At 39.5% G+C, this 17,868-nt stretch overlaps 1 protein-coding gene and 1 long non-coding RNA gene across 3 annotated transcripts in view; one reads left to right on the top strand and one right to left on the bottom strand.

Moving 5' to 3' along the window:
* The first annotated feature begins 6,276 nt into the window (after nucleotides 1-6,276).
* Nucleotides 6,277-9,399, top strand: LOC148112608 (uncharacterized). Its single transcript, XR_015729111.1, has 2 exons — nucleotides 6,277-6,444; nucleotides 8,944-9,399. It is a non-coding gene; the product is annotated as an uncharacterized LOC148112608 (long non-coding RNA).
* Nucleotides 9,400-10,172: 773 nt separating this feature from the next.
* The window catches only part of FAM149A (family with sequence similarity 149 member A), a 51,610-nt gene continuing 43,914 nt past the window's right edge, over nucleotides 10,173-17,868 (bottom strand). For both annotated transcript variants that reach the window (XM_034401440.3, XM_034401441.3), the window contains exons 12-14: nucleotides 16,837-16,965; nucleotides 15,064-15,142; nucleotides 10,173-10,419 (exon numbers count right to left, since the gene is read on the bottom strand). In XM_034401440.3, coding sequence (XP_034257331.1) covers nucleotides 10,349-10,419; nucleotides 15,064-15,142; nucleotides 16,837-16,965 — 279 coding nt within the window. In that variant the 3' untranslated portion in view covers nucleotides 10,173-10,348. The remainder of the gene's footprint in view (nucleotides 10,420-15,063; nucleotides 15,143-16,836; nucleotides 16,966-17,868) is intronic.

A 17,868-nucleotide genomic window follows, 5' to 3' on the forward strand; every position in this document is an offset into this window, starting at 1 on the left:
ATGAGTATCTTTGCTAACTATTTATTTTACTAACTTATGAAGCTGTAGACAGAAAGCAATGAAGAATGCAGCTTAAACAAACTTTTTTTTCTCTGAGTTTCTAAAATGTTTCAAACATCAGTAAATAAATATATATTTCTAAACAGCAATTTGGTGATCCCAGTATCTGTTTAGAAACTAAGCAAAGGAAAATATTGTTTAGGAAGCATGTTCTATGTAATTTGGAATGATTTTAGCATTCTTGGTTTAGACTTTATTTGCTAATGCAATATAAGTATTCCCCAAGACCTAGGAACAAGTTAAGCAGTGCTTTTAAGATCTACTTTAACAAAGCAATTGAAAACATAATTTTATTTCTGCTTGCTACTTCTTACTGGCTGCATAATATGTTTGTTTTAAATTTATTAAAAAATTGGCAGCCTACTTTAACAGTATATTATTGATAATGTACAAATTTGTAATGTCCAATATTATTTGAAATGTTCTTGAGCATACAACCCGTAAATAGTGTTTGCTTCTTGTTAAATATTCTTTATCATTAGATAAACTCTTTACGGCAACTTCACATTATAAATATAATTCAAAACAAGAAAATAATAGATAGAATTGGGTGCATCATTTGTTTTTCTGTGTTAAGTTGCAAAAAGATCACAAATTTATTGCAGAGGATTATGTACATCGAAGGAACACACACTCTATTGATGAGTAGCAATATATGAAATGTTATTTTAATAATCCAAGCATACTTGCCAGTTCAAAGAAAAACAAACCAAATGGACTACATGTTGAATGTAAACATTGGGTAACAGTAGTCTCACTCCTGTAAATCCTCATCCCTGTGTGGGCACACTGCTGTACAATTCCTCCTGGATGCTTTATTTTTCCGTGGCATAAGAAGCCACTTCTAGAAATAAATAAGAATTACTCTTTGGAGGTATCCTAGATCTAAATCACAAAAAATTTGCATAATCATAATCAGTAGGTGGCACCCATAGAAAATAGGTGATTCTGACTCTGGTGTCATCCAATGGTTAACTGGATTTCTGTACCTGACATATACCTTACATTCCATGGGACAGTTCACTCATGAGGCTTTCTATTTGCATTTCCTATTTTTCTACATCATTTCATCAACATGCCTAAAACTATCAAATTTGTCCTGAAAGATCTGTAAGAATCAAGTGGGAAAAAAAGTTAGGTATCATCAGGAAGCTTGCTCTCCAGTTGGATCTTCCAGAAATGACATTTGTCCTGGTTCCCATAGTTGTTCTCCTTGGATGCAGCCAACCTTATTTATTTCAGCTTGGCTGCAGCACAGACGGAATCACAGCATCTATATTTTGAAGCTTGTGTACTGAAATTATGCAATGCTTGGAAACAGGATATTTTCTATCGAAATTCTTGCCTCCACCCAACTTACCTGTAAAATATTTTTCAATCCTTGTAGTCAGTTTCACTAACCCAATAACAAAATATACCCGGGTTGAGGCTCCCTGTTCATATAAACTCATCTTCTAGATTCAAATGAGCCAGTTCTCAGCACATTACCACATCCATTCTTCACATAAACGTACATTTCAGCCTACATCTAAGATTGCAGATTTTCAGGAAACTTAAAAAAATATAAACTGATATTGATTAATTTTGAAACAGAGGGAGCGTGGATTGGCACATAAAGTTTCCTGCCAACACTAAGCATTCTCTAGGTTGTTGAGAAAAAGAAAGTCACACAACTAACTCCCTAATGCGTTGCAGCAATTGAGAGCAGAAAACGCTGCCATGTGGAAAGGCTGAGTTAATATTCTACAACAGTGGCTCCCAACTTTGTGGGCACCAGGGACCGGTTCTATAGAGAAAGGTTTTTCCATGGACGTGTTTTTGCATGCCTGCCTGCATCCCACAGATGGGGCTTCACTTGTTTGCAGGGCCTGGTTGCTGGCATGCTACGGATCAGAGCCAGTCCATGGACCTGGGGTTGGGGTCCCCTGTTCTACAAGTTATATTCTACAAGATCATAATAAAGTCATTTCCTCATGGTGCTATAATATGAACAGCAGCACAAAAGAGCTTGTATGTGAACAAGTTGATTGGTAGTTTTTATGAACATCCACATTTATGAACAAGGATTTTGCTATTGCAAGCAAAGTGGCAACTAAAAGGTTTTATCACTGAACTTTAAAAATGTTTATTATTTCTCAGTAAATAAATATATTCTCTTTTCTTATTCTCTATTGTTTTTTTTATATATTTTGGTTTTTTATTATGCAGCAGCACTGAAGCAACACATTCTTAAACATTCTATATAAAATCTTCTATATAAAATGTTTGTTTTTTAAAAAAAACTTTAATAAAAATTATTTTTAAAAAATAAAAATAAAATCTTCCTACTTTATATCACGATTTTAGGATTAATAAAGTTATAGCCACTAGAGGTTAGAAAGAGACTTCTGGGATTATGTTTATGGAATGAAAGGTTAATACTCCCAGTGCACTGTAATCCCAATGAAATTTCTGTCCAATTTAAATAACAGCAACATGCTATTAATTGGTCCTCTGTGTTTATTAGATGTAACCAAAGACCTGGTTTTTACCTTCCATTGTGCTAGTCTTCATTAATGGAGATTTGCATCCAATTGCTTTCTTAGACATAGTCCAAGGACATCCCTCTCTCATATAACTCTTGAATTTACCCAACTCCATTTTCAAGCTGAAGTATTTTACCTCTTCATTTGGTTCAATCAAGGGTGAGTTCATGGTGAGGCCCATGCATTCCATATCCTCCTTGATGCAATCCATCCACCATTTCTTGGATCTGCCACAGAGTCCCTGGCCATCAGGGTCCGGATGCATGGCTATCCTCAGCACTGAGTTTCTTTACAGCAAATGACATGTCCATACCATCTAAGTCTGTCTTCTTGAAGTTTTTCTATAATTGGCATGATTCATAATCGGCATTGAATATTGTCATTCATGGTGTGGTTGAATCATGTTAATCCAAGATACTACTGGACCATTTGAATTTCCATCAGGTGTAGTCTGCTCTTGCCAGCACTCAGATCCATAGTGGGTGACTGGGTGTACCATTTTGTAAATCTTTGACTTGAAGCATAGAGGCATCCGACAATCACACACGACTGCAGTCACCTCATGCCGCTTCATCCAGGGGGCATAGGCACAGGCATCTGAAAGCTATCACCGTTGCTGCATATGAGGGAGCTGAGGTACTTGAATCATTCTACTTTCTTCAGGTCTTCTCCACCAATGCTGATGGCTCCATCAGTTTGGGGGCCACATTGTATAATTATATTTTCTTGGTATTCAGTCGAACTCCAAATTCATCAAACTGTTCATAATAACTTACCATGTCATATTATTCTGCAGTCACTGTGGACAGCTTGATTCTCATTTACGGGCAAATCAGGAGATCAGAAGATGAAAGAAAAATAAATGATTCTGAAGGATCTTTCTCCCCAATAATCTAACCTGCAAATTAGTACACTCACTTGTTATGGTGCTATAGGGGAGAAATCCTGTTTTGCCCTTTTTTTCTTAAAACAAAGTTAAAACATAGTCAAAGGTAGAGTTTTTGCAATTAGTCTGCTCCCTAAAATCAAGATGGAAGCTATTTCAAATTCTTTTTTTCCCCATCTCTGGTTAATAAAATAGCTTTCACAGCTACATCCTGCTCTTTGTGCATCCATAGAACCTGTTACATCCTTGAACATATTTTTCAACCAGTCTCAAACTGCTCTCACTGAAATATTTTCAGGTATTTGAAAAGGGCTCCAATTCATCCTCTTGAGCTTCAAAAAGTCACAGAGCGACTGTTAAAAGGTATGGGGCTGATTTTTTTTTTTACATCTGATTTTGGTGACTCCAATGGATATGGGAGGTGATGAAAGGTAACCCAAACTGTTGTTTCCATTAACCTTGTTTTGGGGGGGGTTCACAATACAAATTGGGATATTGAAACCTCCAATTTCAAACTTGGAAAAAAATCCCAAATAATGTCTGACATTGACTTGCAAAAATGGCTGTAAATGGGTATCCAAAGCCAGGGTTAAAAATGGCAATGGGAGAGGAGTCTCTACTAGGTTTATGAATGCAAAGACAATGAAAAATACACAAACACACGTGCACAATTTGTCATTTTGGCTCAGAAATTCAGCATGCAATCTCAAAGTGTGATAGAAGGTGCAGGGTCTGGAGTTTTGGGTCACTGATACAGCAACAATTATCACAATATTTTTTTCTATAAATGCCTTAGGAAAGCATTTATTTGGCAGACAACTTAAATCTTATCTAAATGTTGTTACCTGGTGCAACGTCTGTTTATTATTTATTTGATTTATATAGCTACTAATTTCACATTTAGGCAGCTAATCATTATATATCGTTTTCATATTTTTAATGATGTCATTTTGTATCACTTTTAATTGTTATAAAATTCTCTGGATGATGTCTTATATTGGTCGTTATACTAAACCAATATTTCCGAAGAAACACATTCCTTGGGCTCCAGTGTTATTGAAAACCTTCTTAGTGCAGCAATGAAGCTGCCTACATGATTCTTGAGGCAATGAGTTCATCTTAATTTCCAGGTTGCACATTTTACCACGGTATCTTATTTTAATCTCTTGCCAAATTGATATGCAAATTTGCTTTTAAAAATAACTGGGTAAAAGTTTTATGCATTTTTATATGCATTAAAGCTAACATACAGATTTTTAATACTATATACAGTTTTGGAAGCGCTTTTTTATTAATAGTTGTATGCATTCATCATGTTATACCACTTAACATTTTTTAAAAAAATTATTTCAATATATAAATTACACATATATATTTGGAAAGGGTAAATTGGGTAAGTTCTCATAAAAATACAAATTTAAAGTTTAGAAAGTAATTTCTAAACTTTAACATTCTATATACATTTTCACAGATTCATTGGATTTTGAAACATATTATAAATTGGGCTGCTGAATGAGTAGGCAAAAATATTTGATTTACATTTGACATTAAAAATTATAGAAAACAAAAACTTGAAAATTCAGTAACAGATTCAGTTCGTGATGATGTACCTAAGATATTATTCTGCATGAATAAACTCATCTGCATTATTTTTTAGCTTTTGACTTATTAATAATTGGCAATAAGTGAAATTGCTCTCTAAATTATCCTTCAATAGTCACAAGCTGAATAAACAGCAAAAAGGCAATTAGGAATTATATTTTTAAAATGGCAAAGGAAAACTACCTACAATAGTATGTTGCTTGAAAACATTTTATATAACAAATAGATAGGCCAAAAATTATAGCAAGGAGACTATACAGCAGAAAAAAGAGGCAGGGAAGTTTGAATTCTAATTTCTACATAGAGATTTCTGCTTCCAAATAGTACAACAAAATCTTTCTTAACTAAAAACATTGTTCAGGAAAAAATATTGATTCCTTTTGCACTGTCTTTTAATACTTAACTTATTAATAGAGTTAACATACTAATTAAGTTAAAAGACAAGATGGCTGGTACAATGATTAGTGTGGTGGTTAGAGTTAGCATGTGCTCCACCTAGGTAATCTGGAAAGAATCCAGATTGGGCACAATCCCAGATTGGGACAAATTGGGCAATCCCAACTTGTAATGATTATCAGGGCTCTGCATATAACACCTTATGAAACTCCCCAAATCAAATCTTGGAATTGCACTTCAGTTGCTAAGGACAGCTACACAGTTCAGAAAGTTAAGAAGTGGCTGGCTGGTGCTATGTGGGTGTAAAAAGGCTGAAGCACTTTCAAATTTCCGTTCGAATCCAAAGCTCTCAACATCAATCATCATAACCGTAATTATCATCATTGAAAAATGACAAAATAGATACGATTACAAAGGTGAGAATCTGCTCATCTAAGGATATACACCATGGAATTATATTAACATATTGAGTTCAGTTTTTATTCTGGTTGATGTATGCTTTCAGCATGTGTATACAGTATGCATAACCTTTAAGTGCATATTTATTTGTTTGTTTACTAGATTTGTTTGTTGCCCATCTTCTTTCAAAGGAACTCTGGGCGGCTTACAGCATTAAAAGCATGGAATATTTCTAAAACAATAAAAACAGAATTTCAATCAAAGATATAAAATTATAGTTAAAAGATGGGAAGGGGAGAACAGGATGCACAGGAGGGAGGTGGGGCTGCCTCTTAATTGCATCACAACCACCTCCATTGTGATGCTGTCCCATTGGGATCCCAAGCTATCCACCAGTACCAGATCTTTAGGCTCTTGCAGAAGATCAAAAGGGTGGGAGCCAATCGAACGTCAGGGGCAGGAGGTACGGCAGAGAAGACCCTTCTCATGGACCCCATCAGCCAAAATTCCTTGACTGAGGGGCCCTGCTGTCAAGCTGCGTCCGCAGCTCAACCCACGAGCTACAGACAAGACGAAGTGAGGAATCACAGGGGAGGGCTGTGGGGCAGCAAAGACCGGGGACACAGACGGTGGTAGTGGCACAGGGTGATTGATCAGGCAAGCTGAGCTGGACTCACGGCAATGTCAGATGACGTCAGGAAGAGCAGGGAGCAATGAGCGTGTGGCTCGTTTGATCCAGACTACAGAACAGCTGAAAGAGCCAACGCCAGGGCCGGATTTTCCTATAGGCTAACTAGGCTTCAGCCTAGGGCCTCAAGATCAAGAGGGGCCTACATTCAAATTGTTAGCAAAATTAAAATTACACTTCACTATAGGTGAAAGGGCCTCATAAGTGGAATAGCCTAGGGCCTCTTTTCATCTAAATCCGGCCCTGGCCAACGCAACCACCTAGGCAATTTGAGGGGCGGGTCATTGCCTTGAAAATGGGCACTGAGAGGCAGAAGCTCTCAGCGCTGACCTTGAATTTGTAAAGCTCAACGTAACTTGTAGCGAAATTAAACCCACATCTGGCAAACATTCCACGAGTTTCCAGTTAATTGTGAGGGCTCAATTATGGCTGAGAGAAAGTTGGTGCTGAAAGCTTCTGCCTCTCAGCACCCATTTTCAAGGCAATACCACACCCCTCAAATTGCCTTGGCACTTGGCATCGGCTCTCTCAGCTGTTCTGTGGTCTGGATCAAATGAGTCACCCGCTTCCGCAGTGTTATTGCAGAAAGACACGCAGAATAGAATCCAGCCCTGCGCATACACCTCATATAAGTTCATACATACAGAGAAGGGTTGGGCAATTTGGGAGGCCTTCGCCATATGGTGGGCTCTTCTGACATGGTGACATTTGCTGGAGGAGGCAGAGAAGCCATTCAAGGTCTGGACCAACCACAAAAATCTGATAGCTCTCCAAACTCCCAGAAAACTATCCCCCAAGCAGGTACGTTGGGCGCAGTATTTTTACCGGTTTAATTTTGCCCTGAAATACGTACCTGCTGAGAAAAACTTCTTGGCAGACACTCTGTCCCGTATGCCCCAATATAACAGTCATACAAGCCATGATACCACTAGGACAAATAGCCAGATGCATGGGACTGAACCGATAAACCCGTGGCTTACTGCATTACGGGAGGCATTGAAACAGGATAAGTGGGTTAAGGATAACGCCTTGTTAGTCACCCATAGGGAGGGTCTTGCCTGGAGGGGAAATAGGCTATATATACCCGCCAGCCTCAGAGGTTCTGTTTTAAAACAATGCCATGATGTAAAACCTGCTGAGCATTTTGGATTCCTCAAAATGCTACACCTTGCGAGGCGCCAATTCTGGTGGCCAAGGATGCGTTTCGACATTGAGGAATATGTACGAGGTTGCACAATATGTGCCATAAACAAACCATGGCCGGGAAAACCCTTGGGTCTATTACAAACAGTAGCCAAACACGAACGTCCATGGGATGAAATTGTTATGGATTTCATCGTGGACCTTCCGGAGAGCAACGGCAATACAGTCATTTGGACCATAATAGACCTGTTCTCCAAACAGGCACACTTTATCCCATGCAACATCTCCCCTCAGCTCAGCGGTTGGCGAAATTTTTTATACAATATACCTACCGCCTACACGGAGTATCCCATCACATAATTTCAGACAGAGGGTGCAATTTACTGCTCGCTTCTGGCGGAACTTCATACAGCTGATAGGATTGTTACAAGGGTTGAGTTTGGCTTTCCACCCCAGCACCAACGGGGCAGCGGAACAAGCTAATGCAATGATAGAGCATTACTTAAGAAGCTATGTGTCATATCAGCAAACGGATTGGTCTGGGTTGATACTGTTTACAGAAGTAGCTTACAATAATGCAGTGCACAACAGTACCGGTTTTACCCCATTCCGGATAGTGACAGGACAAGATTCCCCCCACCCCCCAGAACTGGAAATACAGGCATCAGGAACAGAGACAGCAACAGAACCGACCGGTTGGGCCAATAAGATCCATGGGATGTGGCTGCAAGTCAAACAGTCGTTACACATAGCGGCGAAGGAATATAAACAACAGTCAGACAAGAAAAGGGCTGATCATACACCGTTCCAGGTTGGGGATCAAGGGTACTTGTCCACAAAATGCATAAAACTAAAATTACCTAGTAAAAAACTAGGACCAAAGTACATTGGTCTCTTTACAATCATTAAAGTGATTAACCCCATCATGGTAGCCCTTAAGCTCCTGTGCCTGTTAGAGAAAATCCATCCTGTGTTTCACAGCAGCCTATTAAAACCTGCAAAAAATATTATGCCATGTAATTAAATGCCTGGACCGGTGTGTGATGACCAATACGAAATAGACAAAGTCCTTGATTCTCAGTTGTAGAGGGGTAGGGTGAGATATCTGGAAGGGATACCCAGACACAGAGGCATCATGGGTAAAGGCAGAAGATATCAATGCTGACAGGCTGTTACGACGGTTTCACCGGAAATACCCTGACTAACCCGGGGAGTCATTAACTTCTCTCCTTTATGTATTACAGGTGGACTCCTGGTAGAGGGAGTCGCCTGTCAAGCCACGTCCGCAGCTCAACACACGAGCTGCAGACAAGACGAAAATGCAGGAACCCGGGTGGGCGGCAAGGAGCCTGATGCAAGGACCCACAGTGAGGAATCAAAGGGGAGGGCTGTGCAGCAGCAAAGACTGGGGACACAGACGGTGGTGGTTGCACAGGGTGATCGATCGGCGAGCTGAGCTGGACTCACAGGGCTGTCGGATGACTTCAGGAAGAGCGGGGAGCGACGAGCAGGCGGCTTGTTTGATCCAGGCCACAGAACAGCTGAGAGAGCCGACGCAAAGCGCCTAGGCAATTTGAGGGGCGGGGCATTGCCTTGAAAACGGGCGCTGAGGCAGAAGCTCTCAGCACCGACTTTGAATTTGTAAAGCTCAACGAAACTTGTAGCCGACTTGTAGCGAAATTAAACCCACATCTGGCAAACATTCCATGAGTTTCCAGTTAATTGTGAGGGCTCAGCACAAGTGTGGCCAAGTGGCTGAGACCCGCAGCATGCATGCTCTGCCAGCATGGGTAGGATGGGCCAATCCCAAGGGGGTGAGACAGTTCTTCAAATAATATGGACCATGCTATGCAGGGATTTAAAGGTAATAACCCACACCTTGAATTGCATCTGAAAGCAAACCAAGAGCTAGTGTAGTTCATGGAGCAGTGGTTGGATATGGGCCACCCTAGAGGCCCCAAGAACTGCCTGTGCTGCCGCATTCTGCACAAGTTGAAGCTTCTGAATGCTCTTCAAGCATAGCCCCATGTAAAGGGGCTATACATTTGAGTAGTCCAAACACTGAAATGCCTACATTTTCTCTAATCTGTGAGTTTAAAAAGATATTTAAAAGGCCCCACAAGCATGTTTCAAGGGCTTTTGGAATAAAGACCTTTTTCTGCAGGAAACAAACTAAATTTTAGGTAAGAATTGTTTCCATTAGGGCAATATTTTGTGGTGAGGATCATGTTTTATTTTATTCTTTGTTTTTAACAAAGGGTGCTGTTTTATATCAGAAGACTTTAAGGAACACATTGCAGAGGAATACAGAAATGTTCAACTCTTTCAGGGAAGAAAAGTTGAAGACATTTAAAATGCAGAAGAAAGCAAAAACCATGACCAATTACTATTTTCGAGAGTCACAAAATGAAGCCTGGGACCTATATATAATTTGGCTTAGCTATAATTGTGAAAATAGAAACATGAAGGCCTCTTTCTTATTCAGTTTAGTAGAATTTTATGCTTTTAGAAACCAAATGGCACTCCACATTCAGGCAATATGCACACATACTGAACACTCAGACACAACATTTCAGTATTCCTAAAGATTGCTGCATTATTGAGGATTTTGACTGTGCCATTTTCTTTTCTTCTTGCTCCTATATGTCATTAAGCAACTTGAAATCTTCTCCTAGAGAGAGATGGATTTTTCTGGAATGACCTGGCATGGAACTGTGAACCTGTAAGAAAAAAAAGAATTGGGCAATTGAGACTTAAGTAGACATAGTCCACTGCAACCAGAAGATATAACCCTGATTATTTTTCAGAAGCTTACTTTCTAGTGTTCGTTCTGTGCTGCAGAGGCGGCTAATTTAAACCAGGAAAGACACCCAGATTCTGTAACTGTGTGCCCTTAATTGCATCACCAAGAAATGTATCACAGATGGTACTTGTTTACCAATCACTCATTCAATGAATCTTCCACTACACTAAACAAGAAGTATTTATGATTGGTCCTCATGCACATAACTTTTCCAGCAATGCTACAGTTATGATTGTGATTCAGGTGCTTGGCAACCGCATTGCACTTACAACAGTTGCAGCATTTTGCAGTCACCTAATCACAATTAGCAACTTTTCCTGCCAGCTTCCCCTAAGCAAAGTCAATGGGAAAGTCCACAAGGAAAATTGCCAGTCACTTCCCCACCTTCCTGCACGCTGGATTGTGACTTCCTTTTCTCGGCCACTCTGTGCTGATATGCACCTGCATCCCCTCAGCTGCTGCACCATAGAACCCCCTCAACTCAAATCCAACTTGAGACGGGCCTCCGAGGGCTTCCCCATAACAAACCCCCACATTCCTTACCCGAGAATCTTCCCACTTCCCACTTAAAGACCTCCGCATTTTGGATGACAATACAATGACAATAGAATTGTCAGTCCTAAACCATGCAGTCACATGACCCCAATCCCAGCTGCTGCTGTAATCCAGGTAGTACTTGTACAGTTTTCTGCTGCTTTTGTCCTACTTTCCCTGTTTTAATTCCTGGGGAGAGGAAGGAATATTTTGCCTGCTAGCACAGCTTCTTATAGGTCAGTGATGGCGAATCTTTTTGGCACCGAGTGCCCAAACCGGAACGCACGTGTGTGCGCATGCATGCACTTGCCAGAGCGCCGGAAACCTAAAGACCAGCTGGCTGGTGCATATGTGCACACCGGAAACCAGAAGAGCAGCTGGTGATGGCGTGCGTGCTCACAGAGAGGGCTCTGCGTCAAAGGTGGGTTTCAGCAGGTTCTGACCAGTTCTGGAGAACTGGTAGCGGAAATTTTGAATAGTTCAGAGAACCGGTAGTAAAAATTCTGACTGGCCTGCCCCCATCTATTCTCTGCCTCCCAAGTCCCGCTGATCAGGAGGAAATGGGGATTTTGCAGTAACCTTCCCCTGGATTGGGGAGGGAATGGAGATTTTACAGTATCCTTCCCCTGCCACACCCACCAAGCCACACCCACAGAACCGGTAGTAAAAAATTTTGAAATCCACAACTGCCCTGTGTGCCACCTCTGGCACGCGTGCCATAGGTTCACCATCACGGTTATAGGTGTTGCTGGCTCTATTGCAGTGCCAGCTGAGGACAATTTCTCATTACTGATTCCTCCTTTGGCCCTTCTCTATCTCCTATCTAGATGAATAGATTTCAGGAAGAGCCTTGGTAGTACAGGGGTTTAAGGCACCCTGTTATTAAGCTTATTAAGACCAGCTGCCTGCAATTACTGCAGGGTTCGAATCTCGCCAAGGCTCAAGGTTGACTCAGCCTTCCATCCTTTCTAAGGTAGGTGAAATGAGGACCCAGTTTGTGGGGGCAATAAGGTGACTTTGTATAAATATACAAAAGGATGAAGGCTATTGCTGAGCACATTGTAAGCCACCCTGAGTCTTCGGAGAAGGGCGGCATATAAATCAAATTTAAAAAAAAAAAAAAAGGTATGGAAATGTCAATGGGAAAGCCCACAGGGATTTGCTTTGCAGGTTGAAGCAGATCAGATTGTGCTATGTTATTATATTTAGTATGAGCACCGTCCAAAGTCTCTCTGGTTGGACCTAAGTGTTGTTAAATATATAAATATTGAAGTAGCTAGACCAAATAAACTGAAGAGAAATGTTGTGCATATGATCATATGTAAATATTTACTTCAATATTGCAAAAACAATGGCTTCTTTATGTCTTCTCATCTTTCAACACATCATCAGATGAGCCTACGGGAGTTTTGCAATTCACTTATACTTTTATTTGGAAAATTGTTTTCACTTCAGATGCATCTCACTTACAGGGAAGAATATATTTGGAATTCTGGAAGGTATTCTGACATGGTACTAGTTATGTTGCACAGATGGTCAGCTAAGTTTAGAAGATTTTAAAATAGTAATAATTAGTTTGGGTGCAGAACGAGAAGGAAAAACATTGCTTATTGTTGCTTTTCTTTACATATAATTCCTAGTTTAGAAGAATTATATTTTGGTCCAAGAGTTGTAGTTTACAGAAAAACAGTCTGCCTTGCCTCAGCAACCTACTTCAAGAAAACCAACAGTTTTTCCAGAATGCACATAGCACACCAGTTCCTCTGGGTAGATGAAGTGGTTCTGCAAATACTTCAACTAATAGGGTTAGATAGGTTAAGTCCAATACCAAACTGCAGCTGGAAGCATATTAGCAACTAAGACAGTATCTGTATCACAGATCTAGTGTGTTCCTGGCACACAGATAATACGTAATAAGTAATAAGTTATTTAATTGCTGCATTTTACACCAATTGTACCTTCAAATGGCCTTTAAAGGTAGCTCCACATAAAGCACATTGTGGGTATTAAATGAGGACAGGAGCTATAGCAATAGCACTTAGACTTATATACCACTCCATAGTGCTTTACAGCACTCTGAACTGTTTACAAATGTTAGCATATTGCCCCCATCAATCTGGGTCCTCATTTTACGAACCTCAGAAGGATGGAAGGCTGAGTCAACCTTGAGCTGGTCAGGATTGAACTCCTGGCTGTGGGTAAAGTTAGCCTCCAATACTCCATTCAAACCACTTCAGTAAATATGTTTTCTGCTATAATCTGAATGGATATTGAGATGATAAATTGATTAGCCATTGATCATTACACTGTATTCCTCAAACATGTATCCTTCAACCCTAAAGAAATTCATTATTGTCAGCTTTTCAAAGTAGGAGTTGGCAGGAATGGAATGTACTTCAATGAGGTTTCAGTATTGCAACAGACACTTGAAAACCTATCAACTTTCTTCTAAGTTTCTCATATCACAATCAAGGCAAATTGTTTTGAATTTATTTCTCACGTTTTCTACTTTCCCAGCCCTCAGATATCTGTTTTCTAACTGTTCAGCATTTTTTTTCTCCCTTCTCTGAGTCAAACCCCTATTTCACCACAATCATCAAAATATTTCCTTGTCTTAGAATTCGCAAGTGCAACATTTCTGGCTAAATTTATCAAGGAAGTAGTATCCCTGTAATTACTAACACATCTGAAAGAGGCTGACCATTTCACTCAGGCTTTTGGCCAGCATATGAAACCAGGATTGCTTTGATCAGTTTAGAAGATGATCTACACAAGAACTGAATGTGGATTACAGAAACATTATTTTACTGGATTGCCCAGCAGGGCTGGGCCTTTCGGCCCTATTCTATCTACTCTATTTACTGTTACAGGATTGTGATGGGAGATGACTTTTGACATTGAAGTGCTTGGTCTTCTGTGTTCTTTTCCTACTGTTCAATCTCTACCTGAAATCATTGATAGCTGTTATATGGATTTCTCAAGAATGCAAATGGCAGGTAGTTCAGTTACTCTCAGAGGTTTAACTCCAAGGAAACAACTAATCCTTAGCCAATTGTTAAGTTCAATAATGCTGTACAAAGTAAACAAGCTGTAATTAAGTCCAGAGGCTATCGAGGATTGTTCATTAGCTCTTGGATTAATTTCAGCTTGTTGTGGGTGGGATTGTACTTTCTCTCAAAAAGCAGGTTTCTAGAAGCACTCCTTGACTCTGTGCTCTCTCCAGACAGACAATTCCCAACCTCAGTAGTGGCTACATAATTACATCTAGTGTGCCAACTGCAACTGAGCCAGATAGACCCCCATAGCAGTTGTCTGTATCTTAATTACATCCAATTTATCTAAAGCAATGTATTCAATGAAGGACTATTATTGAAATGCATCCAAAAACTTCAGGTGGATAAGTTAGGTGGATAAGCAATGAATAATACTAGAAGACTATGTTGAAAGACTTGCATGGTTGAGCACCATTTTTTCCAAATTAAAAGTCTTGGCTTTGGCCTTAATGAATTTTGAATTTAGCTTTCTAAGGAACCACCTATCTCAATATGAACCTACCTGTATCGGCTCTAAAGTAGCTGTTCCCCTTCCTCAGGAGTTGTTCTCACTCTTTCAACTTTTAGAAAAAGAGTCAGTATCTTCCTTTTCAGACCTATCTTTGCAATCTGAACTCTTGATTTTTTTACAAACTTAATCAAATCTTAAATACTTCTTTAGTTGCACTTTACTTTTTTAAAGAATGTGCCCTCTGGGTACAATGGTTGGATGCTAAGGAAATGAACGCCAAGACCAAGCTTGAAAAGAAAATGCAGAAATTGATTTGCTGCTGCAACTTTTTAACATTTAAGTCATGCAGCATTTATCATTTGCATTTAACTTAAAGGTGGAATAAAAACATTCCTTAATTTACCCCTTTCTCCAACAAATGCCAGCATGTTAAAAATAATAATTTTGAAATCTTTCCTATAATCCTAAAGCATATAGTCCTATAGTCATTTTTGAAAATTGTACTTAATGAGACAGGTCTTACCTGTTACTACTCCTTGGCCTGTCCACAACTGATTAGCAAGATCCATAGAAGTTAGTGACCTTTTCTGAGGTGTATCTGACTGAAAAAGATATATGGTGCTTTAAATTTGTAATATGCTTTGCTCCATTTGATAATTAGATATTAGATTAGAAACAAGGAGATCCAAGGTCTAGTCCTCCCTTAGTCATAGAACCAGGGGTGCTATTCAGCAGGTTCTTACAGGTTCTGGAGAACTGGTAGCAGAAATTTTGAATAGTTTGGAGAACTGGCAAATACCACCTCTGGATGGCCCCAGAGTGGGGAGGGAATGGGGATTTTGCAGTATCCTTCCCCTGCCACACCCACCAAGCCATGCGCAGAGAACCAGTAATAAAAAAATTTGAATTCCACCACTGCATAGAACCCATCATTCACTCATAGACCTAATTAGGATCTGGCTCTGTGATAAGTCAACGAATAAACAAGCCCCTTGTTTCATCATGCTTTGATAATTTCATTGTAAGAACAAGACTTGGGATGCTGTGGTCACAGTCATTCACGTCCTGGTATGGATTACTATAGCATATACTACGGTACTTAGGGCTGTCCTTGAAGAGTGTCTGGAAGCTTCAGCTGGTGCAGAATGTAGTGGCAGGGCAGTTATGTATGTGTGCCCCAGAACAGCACACACTATACTACTGCATGCTTGACTGCCACTGAATACAATTATGATTTATCATAAACCATGATCAACTTCAAGTCATGGTTATTGATAAACAATCTAGTTTATTAATATACTTTGTGAACTGTTCATAAACTGCAATCACTGGTTAATACACGATGACAAATTAAGATTAGGAGACAATTAAATGAGTAACTGGCAAGTTCCAGACATATCTGTGAGAATAGAAGGAGATGAAATACACATTTGTTATCTCACACATGCAACTTCGTTTTTTTGTTTGTTTGTTTGTTTGTTTTGTGGAGGGGTACAAGTCCCTGCAATTTTCTTGGTAAGGTTTTAGAAGTGATTTGCCGTTGTCTGCTTCCTGGGATTAAGAGAGAATGACTGGTCCAAGGCAGTGGTGAAATGTAAAATTTGTTACTACCAGTTCTGTGGGCGTGGCTTGGTGGGGGGGTAATATGACTGAGTGGGCGTGGCCAACTTTTTTTTTTTTTACCTTTTAAAACCATTTTTTCTACAACCTCTTCGGCTGAAGAGGTTGTAAAAAAAATGCTTTTAAAGTCTCTGATGATCCCAGCTGACTTGCCTGATCAGTAGAGGCTTTCTTTTTTTTTTTAAAGCCTCTGACGATCCCAGCTGACTTGCCTGATTGGCAGAGGCTTTTTTTCCTTTTAAAAACATTTTTTCTATAACCTCTTTGGCCAAAGAGATTATAGAAAAAATGCTTTTAAAAGCCTCTGATGATCTCAGCTGAGCCGCGCGATCATCAGAGGCTTTTTTTTTTTACTTTTAAAAGCATTTTTTTTTGGCCAAAGAGGTTGTAGAAAAAATGCTTTTAAAAATAAAAAAAAACCTATGATGATTGTGTGGCTCAGCTGGGCAATGGGGGAGGCAGAGATTTTTGCTACCGGTTCTCCGAACCACCCACCTCCATCGCTACCGGATTGGGTGATCTGGTCTGAACTGGGAGCATTTCACCCCTGGTCCAAGGTCATGAAGCTGGCTTCATGCCTAAAATGAGGCTAGAACTCACAGTCTCCCAGTTTCCAACCTGATGCCTTAACTACCAAATTGATTCTCATGCCATGTTTACAAACTTTCAAACCTACCCGGAACGTATGAGTTGTGTTGGGCCTTGAAAATTGATCTATTAAGACAGTTCGCTCTCTATGAGGTCGTCGTTCCAGACCGTGAGGTACTGCACTGGATATTCTGCTGTGAAGATGTTTTCCTCTATGCTGAAAATGGAAAGACAAAAGAAGCAACCAGTTATTGGATAGAAAAATTAGCAGTTGAAGTAAATACAATTATTGTACTCGGGCTGTGACATTATGTAACATCAATACATTTCTTTCCTTGAAAGCTTAAGGAATAATATGTCTATACAGTAGTCTTTGACATGACCACAATTGGGAGCAGAATTTGCATTGCTAAACAAGGTGATTCTTAAATGAGTTATTTTGATTTTACTTTTTCTGTGACAGTTGTTAAGTGAATCATGAAGTTGTTAAGCAAACCAGCTTCTCCCATTGTTGGAAGCCAGTCGAGGACCTCTAATATAACATTCTGATAGATTCTATATATGGTATCCCTTCCTGCAATACTACCCTGCACCAGGGCTCAAATAGTTCTGAAAGCTAATGCAGTATATACAGTATAGTCACCTAAAACTTCTGATTGATGAGCAAAACTCCCAAGAGAGGATTTGAACTTCATAGAATAAAGTCTGGCTATGAATATTCTAATGAAGCTGGTTATATCCTGCTTCCTGGTGGTCAATGTAACTGCTTTTCAATTGACTTTTTTATTGCCTCCTCACAAATAACTATTTTTTTAACCAGCTTCCGAGCACCTAGGCAAGCAGTTCTAAAATTACCTATTTAGACTTTTTCAAAGGAGCTTCAGATGGAGTTAACATGTTTTAGCACAAACAGAAAAAACTTTAATTGCAGAGTAATTTACTTAGTCTAAACTAAAGATAGGTTTTTATTTTCCCTTTTTCCTGGAATGTAGTTTCCTCTAATGTCCAATTTTTTTAAGATTTCTTTTTTACCCTGATTTTTTTCAAATATAAATCAAGATGGCAAACATACCTAATATTTCTTTCTCCTCCTACTTATTCCACAATAGCAAACCTATGA

Source organism: Pantherophis guttatus, chromosome 8, assembly GCF_059756535.1.
Source record: "Pantherophis guttatus breed Tessera chromosome 8, ASM5975653v1, whole genome shotgun sequence".
NCBI lineage: Eukaryota > Metazoa > Chordata > Lepidosauria > Squamata > Colubridae > Pantherophis > Pantherophis guttatus.